Source organism: Mesoplodon mirus (assembly GCF_964341445.2).
Source record: "Mesoplodon mirus genome assembly, chromosome: 11".
NCBI lineage: Eukaryota > Metazoa > Chordata > Mammalia > Artiodactyla > Ziphiidae > Mesoplodon > Mesoplodon mirus.
Window position 1 is genome coordinate 71,066,790 of NC_138987.1, and position 17,568 is coordinate 71,084,357.

The window sequence follows — 17,568 nt, forward strand, 5'->3', positions numbered from 1 at the left end:
AGCCAAAAATAAATAAATCAAAAACAAAAAAAAAGTTCTTAAAAAAAAAAGAAAAAAAAGTTTGTGTTAAATTTTTTAAAAATGAGTTTGCCTTGGAAATTCTACATTTTTCCTACATTTGTGCAAAAACATTGTGGACTCAGTTTTGCTGCATTTGGACAGCTGCAAAAGAAGTATGTGTTTAAGTTGTTGTGAGTAGAATGTTTTTAAAAAATAATTATTTGTTCCAGATAATAACTTTCTAGAGAAGCCAAACCCTTGAAACCCTTGAAGCAAATAGAACTGAAACACTTGATCAATATTTATTTCAAAATGTCTACAAAGTTATAATTCTCCATTATACAAATAATTTTTCAAAATTCAGACATTATTCAAATGTAAGCCAAAGTCCTTATACAAACAGAATACACACAAAGATCAAAAATATACATATTCTCTCAGCAAACTTTGTTACATAAATAAGAAAAGTATATACAAAAGCTGGTATTTTCAATCTAAAGAACAATTATTTTAACACTGTAACCATATACAGAAGGTACTAAAATAAAAATAAACACCACAGCAAAAGTTAAAGGAACCGGCTTCCCTGGTGGCGCAGTGGTTGAGAGACCACCTGCCGATGCAGGGGACACGGGTTTGTGCCCCGGTCTGGGAAGATCCCACATGCCGCAGAGCGGCTGGGCCCGTGAGCCATGGCCGCTGAGCCTGTGCATCTGGAGCCTGTGCTCCGCAACGGGAGAGGCCACAACAGCCCGCGTACCGTAAAAAAAAAAAAAAAAAAAAAAGTTAAAGGAACAACAAATTCATTTTATGACATCTACAACTGTAAACATACATAAAGCCAATCTTGGGGGGGATGTATAGTTCACACTTATATCTTAATTTTTACTTCACTTTATTCATTTTTAAGAATATTCTCTGGATAGGTGAAATTCACAATTCTACCAGCTACCCCTGACACCTAATACAAGTTAGAACATGTGAAGAACTATATACTCTATGTCTTTGTACTTTGGGACAGATGCAAAACGAATTCTTCAAAAGTTAAATTTTTATGAACCTATGTTAAAAATTTTCCAAGTAAATTGAATTGGCTATTGAAAAATCAAACAATTCTTTTTAGGTAGGAAATGTTAGAAAAAATCCAAACACTTGCAGTCTTAACATAGTAAAGCAATAAAGAAGATTATGCCAGTGGTTCCCCTAGATAAAAGCAACTTAACTAGGTGTATGTCTAATTATGTTTTGCCCCAGAAATTCTCCTTCCTTCTCTGAGCTCGTGCCAGAGTTTGAAAAGCCCGGAGACTAGAAGCTGCAGAGCGAGCAGAAATCTCAGATAATCTGTCCTCATCTGCAACGAAAGAATTATATTCAGTACAAAAAATATGTCTTATAAAAATACTATGTTTCAAAACATTAACAGCAAATTAAAAGCATCAAGCTTTGTAATGTCAATATTGACTCTGTCAGAAACCAGTAATCTATTAAAATATAAGATATCAACATTTTTAGGATAGTTCACAGTAATTTTCCAAGTTTATCATATTTAGAAATCAAACATTTTAATGTTAAATGAGCATTCTGTTTCCTTCCTGAAATCCCACTATGTCATTACCTAAACACTCGTGATTTCAGTATTACTCGGAAACAGTTCATCATCATATTGTCTTGTCCTACTTTAAAAAGCACAGCTGTTTGAGCAGAAGAACTTTAATGTTTTAAAAATGAAATGCCATACCTTAACATGGTACTCACATCACATTTCTAAAATAATTTCACTTAATGTAGAAATAATGTCTGACTTTAATACGTTACCCTTCATTATTAGTGAAATTCCACAATCTGAGCAAGCAAATCTCTTATCAAGTTATTTGTAAACACTGTTCTTCCATTAAAAAGAAAACAGAACTGGATTCAAAGTGTCCAGATATTGGCATTTCAAAACATAGCAACGTGATTTCCAGCTCACGGAATTCTGAAAAAAGTCTCAAACTTGCTAAGAAAAAACCTATAATGTGTGTGAAGCTATAATACATAAAGTATGAATTCAAATTTACTTTCAAATTCGAAATTTATAAATTCAGTAATTTCATACTTCTTAGGGTGAATTTAAAATAGTAATTTCAGTTGTTCAACATTGAGAATTCAAAATTCCTCCTGCCACTATTAGAAGCAAATGAATTTGTCAAACGAAAGAAAAAAATTCATTTTCCCTAATTATATATATTTTAAGAATATACAGACATATGAAAAAAATGATGGATATAATGCTAGGCCGAATTCCTGAGCCACCAGCTACCCAGGGTGTAAAACAGAGTACTGACCTTAGGTGTGATGCTAGGCACAATCTCTTGCCAACTGTTTGCTTTAAAAAAGATTCTTCAAGGCTTATTTCCCAGTTTACTCGTTTATAAAATGGGGATAATTTCACCCTCTTCACAGGGTTTCAAGGTTCTAATGAAATGACATCTGTGGAAGTACTTTGTAAACTCTAAAGTGCTAACCAAATGTAAAATCATACTATTATGAACTACTATATAATAAAACATTATACTTTTATCCTGTGTTCTTTGACTATTAAAATACCTTCATCATTAAAGGCTTCTTGCTGAGGTAACTGGAAATTGTTCATCCTTGATTTTCCCACTTTAAAAAAAAAAAGCCAGAAGAAATTATCCTTCAAAGCCACCCAACAGTGTATCTTATTTATAGTCAACTCTAAGTGAAGGTAGGCTGTCAGAAAATGTATTAATTTTATAACTTTAATAGAAATTACTGCCAAAGGGCCATTCATTAATTCATAATGTACTTAGCAAATTTGTAAACAAACAATGGATAATCTCCTGGGATTCTTTTCAATGATAATACTGATCTATTCTAACTTTAAAGAAATATACTAAGCTTCTCTTTAAAGATGGCAGTTGGACTACACACATCTACAAAAGTGATATAAACCCACAGGACAGCAAAAATGGGAAACAAGAAAACAGCAACAAAATTTTGGAAAGGGGAAAGCAAATGGAAGGGCAGTGAGTGGTCATCATAGCCAAGTGAGCTGAATCCTAAGGCAGCAGAGGAGGGAAACCAAGAGGCAACCAATTTGCTCCCCTGATGGCTGGGGTTTTGGGAGTTCTGAGTACCACTGAGAGTTGGAGCGAAGGTAAAACTGAATCAGGAATCTAGTTGAAAGTCTTCCTACAAAAGTCTGCCAGATCCTTCTTCAAATTTGTACAGCAGGGTAACTCTCCCAAAAGAGGAATGGAGGTCTCATTGCTAGAGAAGGTTTATCAGAGCTACTTTGACTGAAGGACACCGGATTCAACCGGGGGCACATATTCACAATAGGGATATTATATATATCATTTATCTCCTCAAACAGATAAAACATGCCATCCATGAAATAAGAACTAGATGCTGTATAAAAGGAGTATGTAGTGTTTAAAAAATCTTAGAAATTAAAAATATAGCAAAATATCATTTAAAAACTCAAGTAGAAGATAAAAATTAGTGACCCTTTCAAATTAAAACAAAAAGACAGAGATGGAAAATAGGAGAGGTAAGATAAGAAAATATCATGTTCAACATGTCCAACATCTGAAAAATAGTAGTGCTGGAAGGAAGAAATAGAAAGTGGAGGGGAAGAAATTACTGACTAAATAACTTAAGAAAATTTCCCAGAACTGAGGAACATGACTTTTCAGATTGAAAAGGTCTAGTGAGTACTAGAAAAATGAATGAAAAGGGACCCACTATAAAATTTCAGAGCACTGGGTATAAAGAGAAGATGCCAAGAGCTGCCAGGAAAAAAAAGAAAGCCACATACAAAAGATCAAAAATAAAAAGAGCTTCAGACTTCTCAGTAATAATAGTGGACATTAGAAAACAGCAGAGAAACACCTAATAAAACCAAAGGAAAATATTTTATGACCTTGAATTCTACATCCAGGCAACATTTGGTAATGTCTGAAGACATCTTTGGTTGTCACGCCTGGGGCAGAGGTGCTATGGCACCTAGTGGGTTGCCTGTACGTTTATGGGAAAGAACTTGAGAGACACCTCACACTTAGACCAAAGTGAACTTGGGTACAGCACAACTGAGTGTTCCAGAGATGAGATTTTTTCTATTTAAAGAAATCTATTACATTAACTAAAAAACTAAATAACACAATTTATTAATATATAGTATATACTCAGCGCCTTTATATCTATCAGTATAACACTTTCATTTTAATAGACAAAAAACTAAAATCCAAGTAATTACCATTATGCTGAAATTCTGGATCTCTCAGGGAGCCCTGAATTCGACGAGAAGGATGCCAGTAGGATGGGGCACAGGGTGGAGATGCAGACTGCCCAGGTGTGTTAGTTGGATTTTCTGGAATTTTTGAAACTGGAAGAGTTGTCTCAGCAAATTTGGGGATATTGGGTTCAGAATCCTCCCTCAAAGGCAAGGGATCAATTGTTTTTAGACCAGCAGCTGGAGAAGTGAGGAGGGGTATAGCACGGCTTTCTTTCTAAATGACAAAAACAAAACAAAATACATATATGCATGTATACATATATAAGCAAAACAAACATTTAAACATATAAAAGTATATAACCATAAAAGCAGTAGGAAAAAATATGGGGAAAATTTATGTAACCTCCATGTGGGGAAGGTTTTATAAGCCTAACAACCAATATAAAGATATTTAGCTAAATAAAAACAAAAAATATGTAAATATTTAAAAAATAAAAGAAAAATGACAAACTTGGGGAAAATATACAACTTACTGGACTGACAATGAATTATTATCACTGTTACATAAATATTTCTTTTAAAGTAGTAAGATAAACCTAATTTAAAGGTAGAAAAAGGATACATATCAGCAATTCATATACATATAAATTACAAATAGCAAACATATTCCACACCTCACTGATAATCAAATAATTTCAAAATAAAAGCAATGACGTAGTAATTTTTCATTTACCAAATTACAAAGATAAATGAAAACAAACAAACAAACTATAATAACCTGAGCTGACAAGGATGTAGAAAAACTGGCACTCTTATCCAGTGTTACTGGTAGGACAACCTTCCAGGGGAGCTGGCAAAATATAGCAAAAACCTTAATACTGTGGCTCTTTGACCACACAATTAATACTTAGGGAGTATTTACATAAAAATAGGTAACAAAAATATGAACAAAAATGCAGGTAAAGAATGAATTTCTTTACAGCATTTTTTCAAAATAAAGTAAAACTAAGAAATAACAATAGGCATCTAGTTTTAAAAAATACATTTCAACAATAAGCATCTAGTTAAAAAAAACTATAGTATAACTACAGATCGTACATCATGTCACAATTAAAAATCAGATTATAAATTAATGGTATGGAAGTATGTTCACAATACATTGCTAGGTGAGAAAAATATATTATGAAAACTTATCTACAGTATAATAAACAAATACACTATATATCTAAACTCAAATTCAACAATGGATGTTTCTGAACAGTAGGTATGAATTACCTTCTTTTTTGGTTTGGTCAGTATTTTCTATTTTTCCACAATGATAATATATCATGAATAGAAAAGTCCCTGTATAATTTTACTTTTTAGGAGAATGTAAACAAGTAAAATCAAATATAGCTCCAAACTTTCCTGATCATTCCTTGTAATTGTTGCCTTTAGTTATTAACTTTGAGTTTATCAATGTAATGTTCAAAACATTGCTTTCTGACCTTAGGCAGCATTTTCTGCAATTAGAGGGCTTATTGCTTCAAAGGGGAGATAGCCTGGGGTCTCATCCAAAAAACAAATATTTTTAAATCAAGATCTAAGATAAAACCACAAATTTTCCACTTGCTTCCCTTTTTTTTTTTTTTTTTTGCGGTATGCTGCGGGCCTCTCACTGTTGTGGCCTCTCCCGTTGCGGAGCACAGGCTCTGGACGCGCAGGCTCAGCGGCCATGGCTCACGGGCCCAGCCGCTCCACGGCATGTGGGATCTTCCCAGACTGGGGCACGAACCCACGTCCCCTGCATCGGCAGGCGGACTTTCAACCACTGCGCCACCAGGGACACTTGCTTCCCTTTTTAATTACAAGGATCTCTTATGAAAATCGTTCTTTTGGTTTTTTCTTTTTGTACACATATGTGTAGAATTTGGAATTTCTGTCAAATTGGTTTCATTATTGTTAAAACCTGAATTAAATCTATTGAATATTATAACACATGGGGTTCCCAGGTTTAATTTAACTGACTTCATGATCTGTTCTTGAACCTAAAAGCCTCCTTATTGGCCTCACTGCTTCTACTCTCCCCCAGTATAGCCCATTCTCCACTGAGTAGCCAGAGTGATTTTAGTTATCAAGTGTATCAGAGATCTATATTTGCTTTACTGCTTAAAATCCTCCAAGAGCTTCCCAGTGCCATTAGAAGAACATCCCACTCCTTACCCAGCTCCCTTGCCCACTCCCTTTCCACCCTCATTCCCTACCCTCTCCCCTGCTCTCTCCAGGCTCCAGTCACATGGGCCTTTTCACTCTCGATGAAATGCTCATTGTTGTTCACCTGCACTTGCTGTTCCTTGTACCTGGAAAACAATCTCCGGCCCAGATCTCTGCATGGGCACCTCCCTCATCAGCCAGGTCTTGCTAAAATGTCACCTCCTCAGAGGTGCCTGTCCTGATGACCCAAACTAAAGCAGTCTCACCCACCCCTTGGAGGTCATTTGCAGTTTTATTCAATTGATAGCAGTTACTACTATCTGAAATTCTTTTTTAAAAAATCATTTGTCTACTTCTCCCAATGAAAATGTAAGTTCCACGATCGCAGGAATTTTATCTTGATTACCAATGAATCCCCAGATCCCAGAACAGTGTTTGATACATAGTAAGAGCACAGTAAATTCTGAACTGAGTGAATGAAAATGAAACTCCTGATATTCCCCTCCAAAGATGGCTTTCGTGCAGAGTTCTCTTACTCAGTGCGTGGCACTCTCCATCAATCCTGCTGGGCAAGTCAGAAGCCTAGAAGTCATTATCCAACCCAGCTCCAGGCCTTGACATTGTTCCCCTTACACAAATCTTCAGTTTCACTCACGTCTATGCCCACCCTCTTTAGACCAAGCTCTCACAGCTCCTATCTGACTACTGCAATGGGCTCTCAAAGGTATACACAGTCCACTCTTGCCTTCCATGGCAGCCAGAGAGATCTTGCAAAACATAAATCAATCACAACACTCCCATATTTAAAATATTTCAGTCGTTTTCCATTTTACTTGAGATGAAAGAAATTTTCAAATTGCTGTCTCTTCCAGCCTTATCTTGCACCTGCTTCCTGCCACACACTGTACTGGTCTCTGTTTCTTAAAACTCTATGTCCATGGGACTTCCCTGGCGGTCCAGTGGTTAACACTTCACCTTCCAATGTGGGGGGTGTGGGTTCGATCCCTGGTCAGGGAGCTAAGATCCCACATGCCTCGTGGCCAAAAAACCAAAATATAAAACAGAAGCAATATCGTAACAAATTCAATAAAGACTTTAAAAAAATGGTCCACATCAAAAAAAAAATTAAAACCAGAAAAACTCTATGCCCTTTCTCTCCACGGGACTGTGGCATATGCTATGCTTCTCCTCCCCTCCCTTTTTACCTGGTTAACTCTTCTTCTTCCTCTATATCTCAACTCAATTATGACTTCTTCAAAGAAGCATCCTTGACTTTCAGGAAGCTTCCTGATCTCCATGACTAGGTCAATTCCTTCCAGAACAGCACTATACACTTCTTTGAAACTACTTTTAGTTTTAATTTTACTTTTTTGGGGGTGTGATTTTCACAAGACTGTAGGTTCAACAAAATCATGTACCATGTCTGTTTTTGCTCATTATCACAACCACAGCATCTAGCATGTAAGTAAATGGATAAGAAACATCTGCTGAATGAATGAAGTAAGCTAGCATACACTTGGGTTTTTAATATCATTTTTAAAATGTACAGATGGTACTTGACTATCAAACCAATATCATGAGAATTCTACTTTCAAGTCTTGTGAGACAGTGTTGTTTAGGGGTTAAAAATGTGGGCTCTGAGAACAGACTGCCAGGGGACAAATCCTACTCCACCATTATGAAGACTGAACAAATTAACACATGTAAAGTACTTAGCACAGAGCCTAGGACATAGTAAGTGCTCAGTAAATGCTAGCTATTATGATCCTCCCCACAGAAGTTCCCCAAATTGCTGCTGCCCCACAACACTCCCACAATTCAAGGTATGTCATTAAAAGTTAACACTGAAAATATTTCTGGATAATATAATATAGTCTTCCTAATTCCTATGGTAAAAAAAAGAGATACAGAATGATATTAACCAAGGGCAACTGAATGACAGGGATAATTCATTGCCTTTAGTTACTAATTTTGAGTTTATCAATGTAATGTTCATTGATAAACACTGTTCATTGATAAGTCATAATGACTTACAGATTTAATGTTATGATAATAGTAGCTTCTGTAAGAAAAGAAAGGAAAAAAATGACTGTGTTCAGTGAGTTTAATGACTCCTCTGCCTACCAGCAACCAAGGGGTAAACAATGGAAAATAACCAAATCTAGCTCCTGGTACAGCTACTGCTATGATCCAAATGACCATCACCTGTTGCCTGGATATTGTAACTGACTAACCAGTTTCAAGCCCTTGCTCTTGCACCCCTACTGTCTATTCCCAATACAGTTGCCAGAGTGACCTTGGAAAAACCCAAGTCAAATCATATCACTCCTCTGCCCCTCTAAAGGCTTTCCACTTCATTCAGAATCAAATTCAAAGTCTTTGCCATGACCTATAAGGCCCTACACAATTTAGTTCCTCATTATGCCTCTGACCTCACTGCGCATACTATTCTCCTTTTCTTGCCCTCAGCTCCACTCTGCTGGTTCCTCAAAGAATCAGGTACCTTCTCACCTGGAGGACTTTGCACTTGCTATTCTTTTTGCCTGGAATGCCTTCCTAGATATGAATACGGGTCAGTCCTTCACCTGCTTCAGATTCTGCTCAAATGTTACCCTCTCAGTGAGAACTTCCCTGGCCACTTCCTACTCACTTCCCCTGCTTTATTTTTCTCCTTAGTTCTTATCACTATCTAAAACACTGTGTATTTTACCTAGTTATCCTGTTTATTGTCTCTCTCCTCCACTAGAATGTAAGTTCAGTGAGGGCCAGGATTTCTACCTGCTCCTTTCACTGCTACATCTCTAGTGTTAAATCAGCACCTGGAACATAGCTGGAACAAAACTGCCACAGAAGATGCTCAATCAATAGTATTGTTTTTCTTCTCTCTCTTCCTGTTGTCACTACTGACAAAAATTGAAAGTATAGCAGAAATACAGTGCCACTACCCAAAAAAACAATTCAATGCCTTTGCCTTCTGAAAGTAAGTTAAGAGCATCATCTCCATATATGATAGGCAGAATTTTCTAAAATCTGAACCTCTCATTCACTTATTGCATGTGACTAAAATAATCACTTCCTGAAGAGATGTTTTTCTCCAAAATATAAATATTTACCTTCCTAAAATCATTCTTCAAAGTTTCTAAGCCATCCTGAGAGGACATTCTTTTTCTCTGTTCTGCAACTGAAGGCTTCATTTTAGATGGAGACACTAAAACAGCACCACCTGCAAAAATGCAAAAGATGCTATATTTTGATTAAACTAAATTATCATGTAGAGAAAGCAGGTGAAATAAGAACTGCACAGTGTTTGCCTGTTACCAACAGCTGGAGTGGTAAGATCGTGATGAGTCCTCTGGATTCCACCAAGTTCTCTTAGCTTTGGAGTAGGAAGCCTGCCTCCTTTTCCTGAGGACACAGAAGACGACTCCGACCTACAAATTAAAACAATTATGAAGCATGTCCTCCAGAAAATATAATAAAAAATACTTTGCCATCATTATGCAATTAAACTATAAACCTATAAGAGAAGGCCATTTTGTTTCTGAAAAAAATAAACAGATCTACACACAGTTAAGAGTAACTGAATATTGGAAAAGAGGTGAGATCACTGCAAGTCAGCAACACACCAGAGAATTCTTCCATTAAATCAGAACCTAAGTTCCATATTAGCTGCAAAACTCACAAATGAATAAGGGCGCTGGACTACGGACAAAAAAATACCATAACCAATGGTAGAGGACCACTCCCCAAAGCAATCTGCATATAAATCAATGGAAATTAGCTATTTGCAGAAATCACTTATTTTATTAAAAAAATTTTTTTAACATCTTTATTGGAGTATAATTGCTTTACAATGGTGTGTTAGTTTCTGCTTTATAACAAAGTGAATCCGCTATACATATACATATGTTCCCATATCTCTTCCCTCTTGCGTCTCCCTCCCTCCCACCCTCCCTATCCCACCCCTCTAGGCGGAAACAAAGCACCAAGCTGATCTCCCTGTGCTATGCAGCTGCTTCCCACTAGCTATCTATTTTACATTTGGTAGGAAATCACTTATTTTAATATTACAAAACATCTTTTCTTTCTTTTTGGTAGTATAACCATCTGATAGTAAAGAATTATCAGTTATTTTCTTCAAGTCACAAAGTCATACTTCCAGAGATATCTAGCAAATCCTAATTAGGAGGATATAAATGAAAATAACCCTAACTACTTTCTCCCCAAGTAGCTCAATGTTCAAGTGTTCAATTACCAAGTAGTGGTGACTCAAATACCTGAGTGAATCAAATTATATAAACCATAAAGAAATGCCTATTTCGTTACATTAAAGTAAAATCTTTTTATTAGTCATAAAACCAAAGTGTAAACCACTATAATTAATTAGTGACAAAACAAAATACATATTAACTGTGAACAATAATGCGTCTATATACTGATTAATTTAAAACGCTCACCCTTCTTTTATCTTGTCTGCTTTAGATTTTTCCTGTACTTCCAACTTCTCTAGCTCTCCCACATTAACCTGCTTGTCCCTTTCCTCCTCTTCCTCCTCCTCTCTTGGCTGTTTCTGTGTGTCTTCAGTGGTGTTCTCTGCATCCCAAGCCAGACGCCTTCTAACAGGTATGGGAGCATCTGACACACCCAATTTCTCTGTGGTAGTTTTCTGGGGCTGTTCTTCCAAGATAGGTCTTTTTTCTTCCAGTTTTGTAGAAGGACATTTCTGCAAAGTCTTATGGCTTGTAGGATCTCTGCATAACAAAAATAAGTTTTATTTTAAATTGAGTAGTTTGAGGTTTCTAATTGATACTTATTTTAATAAGACCGTCATTGTCTTCCATGGTTCACAACTGTTTCCCACTGATACTGCCTTGCCCAGATAATGAAGAAAAAAATCGAATTAAGAGTTCATTTTACAATAGAAGTTAAAGTTACAGTCTATTAAAATATTCCAAAATAAAGTATATTTATCTCCTTCTACTCCTCCCATCGCACATACATGCTTGCACCACTGCTGATAAAACTCACATGTATCTCTCGAGTGGCCTCTGCATACATGAACTAGGACCCCCTCACATGGTCTAACTTGTTCAGTTACTCAGTTAGGGTTTGTGCACAAACTCATGTGTACTTATGGATCAAATAAGCGGATTCAAATTTTATATTTTAGATATATTAATCTTTTCAAGTCATTGTTAAAGAACAGATTTTGTGATGAACTTTTAAAATCAGATGTCACATAATTAGAATTTATAGTTAATTTGGTATGTATGGCTGTATTAATACACTATAAAAACCAAAAACTATTTTATTTGCTACAAATCGATGTGCTATTCCTCTTAGAAACAGTTTAATTGTGTTCACTTTAAAACCCAAAATAGCAGAGAATTATTCCATAGAATCAGGGTGGAAGTTCCATATTAACCATAAAAATCCATTAATGAATGATAATGGAAATGTACTAATAGATAATATTCTCTAAGTTTTTATTATTGTTACCTTTTTGTTTTACTTTTTAAAGTTTTTTATGTCTACTGTATAGTCATCCCTAGTCTACTCTTTTTTTTTTTTTAATTAATTTATTTATTTTTTGGCTGCATTGGGTCTTCGTTGCTGCATGTGGGCTCTCTCTAGTTGGCAACAAGCGGGGGCTACCCTTCGTTGCGGTGCGCGGGCTTCTCATTACGGTGGCCTCTCTCACTGAGGAGCATGGGCTCTAGGCGCGCAGGCTTCAGTAGTTGCAGCGCACAGGCTCAGTAGTTGTGGCTCGCGGGCTCCAGAGCACAGGCTCAGTAGTTGTGGCGCACGGGCCCAGCTGCTCCGCGGCATGTGGGACCCTCCCAGACCAGGGCTCGAACCTGTGTCCCCTGCATTGGCAGGCAGGTTCTCAACCACTGCGCCACCAGGGAAGCCCCCTAGTCTACTCTTAATTGCTAAGAAGGAATGTTATAAAATCCAATCTTCCAGATTTAAATTATATATTATTTCTACCCAAGTGTGTAAAGCAAGTATGTATGGCTTTACTTTTCACAGAGAGTAAACTAAAAATAATGAACTGTAATAAGTGGCTGGTATATTTCCATTTGACTAGACAACTTTTGAGTCTTCATATCATTTTCCTATGTAATTCCACGATCTACATAAACTATAACATACTTTTCCACCATCCACAAATAACATCTCACCCAGCAAGATCTAGTGCTCTAATGTTGCTACTAATGGTTCCTTCTGAGCTCGTGGTCGAGGAGACATCCCAACAGCGGTTGTTTTCAGACAGAATCTGATTCAGATGGTCCCGAGAAAAATGAGTTCCCTGAACTCGTTTCCTATAAAACTCAGCCTTCTCTCGGAGTTCTTTAACCTATGCAGGAGAGTTGAGATATCAGGTATCATTGTAAATGCTCCTTTGCAAATATCACCAAGTAGCATATCCAAGACATTGTACAAATACAGCCAGAGACCAAGGAGAAAGAAAGGCAAAAGTAGCCACATACATTCATCAGACTATGTGCATTTTTAAGCAGAAATTAAAACAGTCAAGCTGATGCACAATGCAGTTATTTTACTTCAGGCCAGCAGGCAGGGAGAAATTTGCAGCAGCTAAGAAAAATATTGACACCTACTTCTTACTTCAACTGAAATTACACAAGTACTCTATGCATTATTAGATTTAAAAACTCAAAAGCAACCAACCTCTGCATACCACATGGCATTTAGAGAACCCTAGGGGAGGAATACAGAAACATACTTAATGACAGGTTAATGCCATAATTGAATATTAATGGGAATCACTGAAATACCTTATTATTTTTCCTTCTAAATATATACCAAACTTGTCAATCATTTTTTTTTTTTTTAGTATTTTCAGTAGCATTTAATTCAGTAACCAAGATACTTTAACATTGCCTTGAAAATCAACCACATTCTTGCATGGGTGGAATGCTGTCGCGACAAGGTAACCTAATTACTATTTCCCCACCTCTGGAAGAGTACTGACATGTCAGAAACCCCTAGCCCCAGTCTTTACTTCTAGGCTTATATACACCTGCTGCTACTACTACAGAAGCTCCACTGAGAGAGTCATGAGGCTTTCCCCTCCAAATTCCTCAACATTCCCTTGTAATCAGCAAAACCAGTATTAAATACATAATTTAAAAGAATATCCCACAAAATAATAACCGTAATATATTCGACAAAGCAACAGGATACCAAAAAAAAAGTTCTGATGAACTATTAATATAAGGTGACTTGAATTCCCTAATATGCAAATAACATATTTTCACATGAAAAGGAGTCTTTTATACTCATTGAAACCCTTTCATTTTATACATCATACTGCCACCTTCTGGCTTCCCTGAATACAATTCCACAATGTAAAAAAAATTAAGTTGCAGCTTAAAATAGTTTTGAATAATCTGCTTAAAATAATTTATTCTCAAAAAACTGTACAATTTTTTCTATCATAAATACAAATATTAGCCTTAAAAGGATACCTGGATACTGTCTGCTAAAATCGCTTTTCTCATATTATATAACAACCTAAATGGGAAAAGAATAGATACATGTGTATGTATAACTGAATCACTTTGCTGTACACCTGAAATTATCACAACGTTGTTAATCAACTATACTCCAATATAAAATAAAAAGTTAAAAAAATAAAAGCAAAAAAAAAACTGCTTTTCTCTCACTTAAAGGCAAAAAAGCAAATAATGAAAATTGGCATTGCAAAAGCAACTGGAGAAACATATCCTCAGCTCCTTAAGGAAATACTACTGATGCAGAGGGATGCAAGTGCTACATCTCTAGGGAATCAGACAAAGCAAAGGACAGCGCCTGCCAGGGCAAAAGAAAACACATAATCCCAACAGAGTCCTACTGCTCTAATGAACCAAACTTGAAACATTCCTAAAAGATAATTCAAAATATTGTTTTCTTCACTGTTAAAAAAATTAAGCCATGTTCATTTATCATTTTTTTCAACTCTTATACTTTAAAGAAAATTACTAATAATGTTTTTTGCATTTAATAGGTATTGAGTCTGTTGAACTCTTAACCAGTATATTCTGAATGCATGGGAACCTTGTAATAAAGTGTCTTGATATAATCCAGATTTTATTTCTAATAAGTACCCCCATGCTTCAAATGTGTCATGGTCACTCCATCACCTACATGATAAAATCTTCATGCCTTAGGATCACTTCCTTCCCCCTGGGTTCTCAAAGCCCTTGGTGTATATCCCCACTAGTACTTATTTCATTCTTCTGGAATTATTGCTTGTGTCATTCTTCCCCATTAACCTATGAACTCCTTGAGGTGAGGGAGAATGTAGGCTTTCAACATTGATTCCACAACCTGTCCTGAGTATGGACTAAGCGCTAGGCCTGAGCTAGACGGCTGGTAGCAAAGATAAGCAAGAAAGTTCCTGCACTCAATGTGCTCACAATCTGGTAGAGCAGGCCGACCTCCTCCTATATGATAAATCATTATCATAATATTGGTACGATCTATGCCATAATAAACAAATGAGATATAAACTGAAGGAGTGGTTTCAAAAGGGGGTCCTACCAGCCCTGCACTGTGTGTAGGGGAGCTGCAGAGAAGGCTGCATTCTATCCATGCGGGAGGACCTCACTGATTGATGAATGAGAGGATGGATGAACATCCCCTCCATGTACACAGTGACCCAGTTTTATCTGACATCAACTTTTTTTAAAGAAGGGAGGGGAGATACAAAAATTCTGTAAAACTTTATTCAGTTCTATTTGTTACTGACATTCAAAACTCAATGTTTTAAATTGACTTTATCAGCAATCTTTGTTAATAATCTTAGTACTAATGCTATATTTTACAAATACATGATTTTAAATGTCTGTAGTCCTAAACTAAGATGAAAAAATAGGATGCTGATATTTCCACAGTAAGGTGTTCTACTAGAAAGAGAAAAAAAATCAGTGGTGTGAACTCAGTATTAAAAACAATCCCTACAGCCAAAAAAAGGAGCCACTAAAAAGGATATGAATAAACCATGCCTAACTCAGTTAAAGCCAAACACACACACCCCTTTTCAGGTCAAGTAACACCATCAGGTTACATAATATTAAATGCTATAAGTAGAACGTCTTCCTTTCCGGATTTCTTTTCCCAAATTAAGAATTCAACTAAGTTGTTTAAATTTATATGTGAAAAATTCAAACTCAGAAAACTGGGGAATAAAATACTCCTTTTTCCCAAAATCATCCCCTGAAAATGAAGAGTCATCTTATACCTAAAAGTCCTTACAATGTCTGTCAAATTACAGAATGTCTCAATGTGGCACTTCATCTTGAAACAAAGTCCTATTTCTGGAAGACACATTAGAAAAAAATTATCTCAACCAATGCAGTTGGGAGGATTAGAAGACTACCTAACAATCAGGAAAAAAAGACATTTAACACAGATCCAGTAGTTATTCTGAGGATTGGACTTAACAGTTGCAGTTGCTGATTATTATTAAAAAACAGCCTTCAAGCGAGCATTTTAAAGAGGAATAGAGCCACTGGCTATAGTATAGAGATAACAAATATACAACCACTGGACAAATAAAACCAACTACCCTAATGTTATATGAATAGGAACTTGGGACACAGGATAAAATATCTAGTGACTAGACTATAAATAGATTAAAAAAGTACAATATCTCAAAGAAGAAAGAAGGAAATGAAGATGATACATGGACTAGAAAACTGTAACATGATTCAAAGTGCATTAATATTCTAATGATAAAAATGTCGCTGATGTCCAAATGCATTTGACGATTGTGAATAATATTCCATGAAATGTTAGTAGTAGGAAAATGAGGGAGTACTTTATATGTAGGTACCTCAAAATCAGCCACATACAGTAAGTATCTTCCAGGGAAAAAAATGTAAGATATAAGAAAATATGGACCATATTAAATGTCTATGACCTGATCGACTAAAACTATTATCACTATCAGTGATCGCTAACCTCACAACTAAAAATTCTAATTCTTTTCTAACTCCAATTTGTTTTTTTGAATGATTTTGACCATGAAGTTAAGGCAAACTATTCTACTAATTTAAACATTTTCAACCACCAATAGCAATTAATAAAACAAACCTTCAGAAAAGTCACATTACCAAGATATTATAATAGGAAATCTTAAAGACCGATCTTAAATTAACAACAAAAACAAAAATGTTCTCTTCCACAAGGGCCGGACAAGGACTGTCACATTATCACGACTCCAGACATAACAGTCCTCTGAGTCCATTAAATGTTTAGATCTGAGGCCTAAATACCAACTCATCTTGGTTCAAAGAAGTCTCAGACTAAGGGATAATCTTTCCAAAACGAGGAGCTTCTCATGAACCCAACCTAGTGAAGTACCCGAACACGACAGGGCAGTGGCTGACACCTATCAACTGGCCACACACGCCCTCTATGGCCACACTCTGTTCCTGCCTTTGCTGGGGTTTTCCCTCATTCCCCATCAGACTCCTCAGGCACAGAGATCCTCACGGAGGTCTGGCATGGTCAGAAACTGCTCAAGAATTCAAAACTGACTCAATTCCTTTCTTCTGTCATGGCTGCTTTCAATGCTCTCATTTTTAACTTGATTTCACCAGGGTGAGTATAGGAATTTTGCCCCCAGTAATATTTGGTTGGCCGAAAAGTTTGTTCGGGTTTTCTGTAACACTGTATGGAAAAACCTGAACGAACTTTTTGGCCAACCCAATATCGTCACCAGGACATAGGTCTGGGAGCTGCCAGAGCCAAGAGCCAGAAGCTCAGAGTGTCAGAAGCTGATTACACATAATTGTTAGCCATGGTTTAAAGTATGGAGCTAAATAAGATTCATTCCCCATCCAAATTATCCCTCTCTTTATGATGTCTAATCCAAAATGTTCTCATTTAGCTTATTCACACAGAAAGGGGAGCAAACCATCAAGATGTAGTTTAAAAGATGCTAACTACACAATAACCAAAAAAGCTCTACCATTTATCCTTTGGCTATAAGAAGCTAGTACTAAACTAGCACTCACCAATTCTAGAATTACCCTTTTCTTCCAACCTTTCTTTAGGATCCTCAGAATTTCTCCCATATGTCAGGTATCCCAACACTAGAACTC

At 36.3% G+C, this 17,568-nt stretch overlaps 1 protein-coding gene across 3 annotated transcripts in view; it reads right to left on the reverse strand.

The window, feature by feature from the left end:
• Nucleotides 1-329: 329 nt before the first annotated feature.
• Nucleotides 330-17,568, reverse strand: part of MDM1 (Mdm1 nuclear protein) — a 29,704-nt gene continuing 12,465 nt past the window's right edge. For 2 of the 3 annotated variants that reach the window (XM_082635243.1, XM_082635245.1), the window contains 8 exons: nt 13,127-13,156; nt 12,619-12,794; nt 10,891-11,184; nt 9,752-9,864; nt 9,547-9,656; nt 4,262-4,514; nt 2,587-2,646; nt 330-1,351 (listed from right to left, as the gene is read on the reverse strand). In XM_082635243.1, coding sequence (XP_082491369.1) covers nt 1,239-1,351; nt 2,587-2,646; nt 4,262-4,514; nt 9,547-9,656; nt 9,752-9,864; nt 10,891-11,184; nt 12,619-12,794; nt 13,127-13,156 — 1,149 coding nt within the window. In that variant the 3' untranslated portion in view covers nt 330-1,238. The remainder of the gene's footprint in view (nt 1,352-2,586; nt 2,647-4,261; nt 4,515-9,546; nt 9,657-9,751; nt 9,865-10,890; nt 11,185-12,618; nt 12,795-13,126; nt 13,157-17,568) is intronic. The other variant, XM_082635244.1, reaches the window with a different exon arrangement.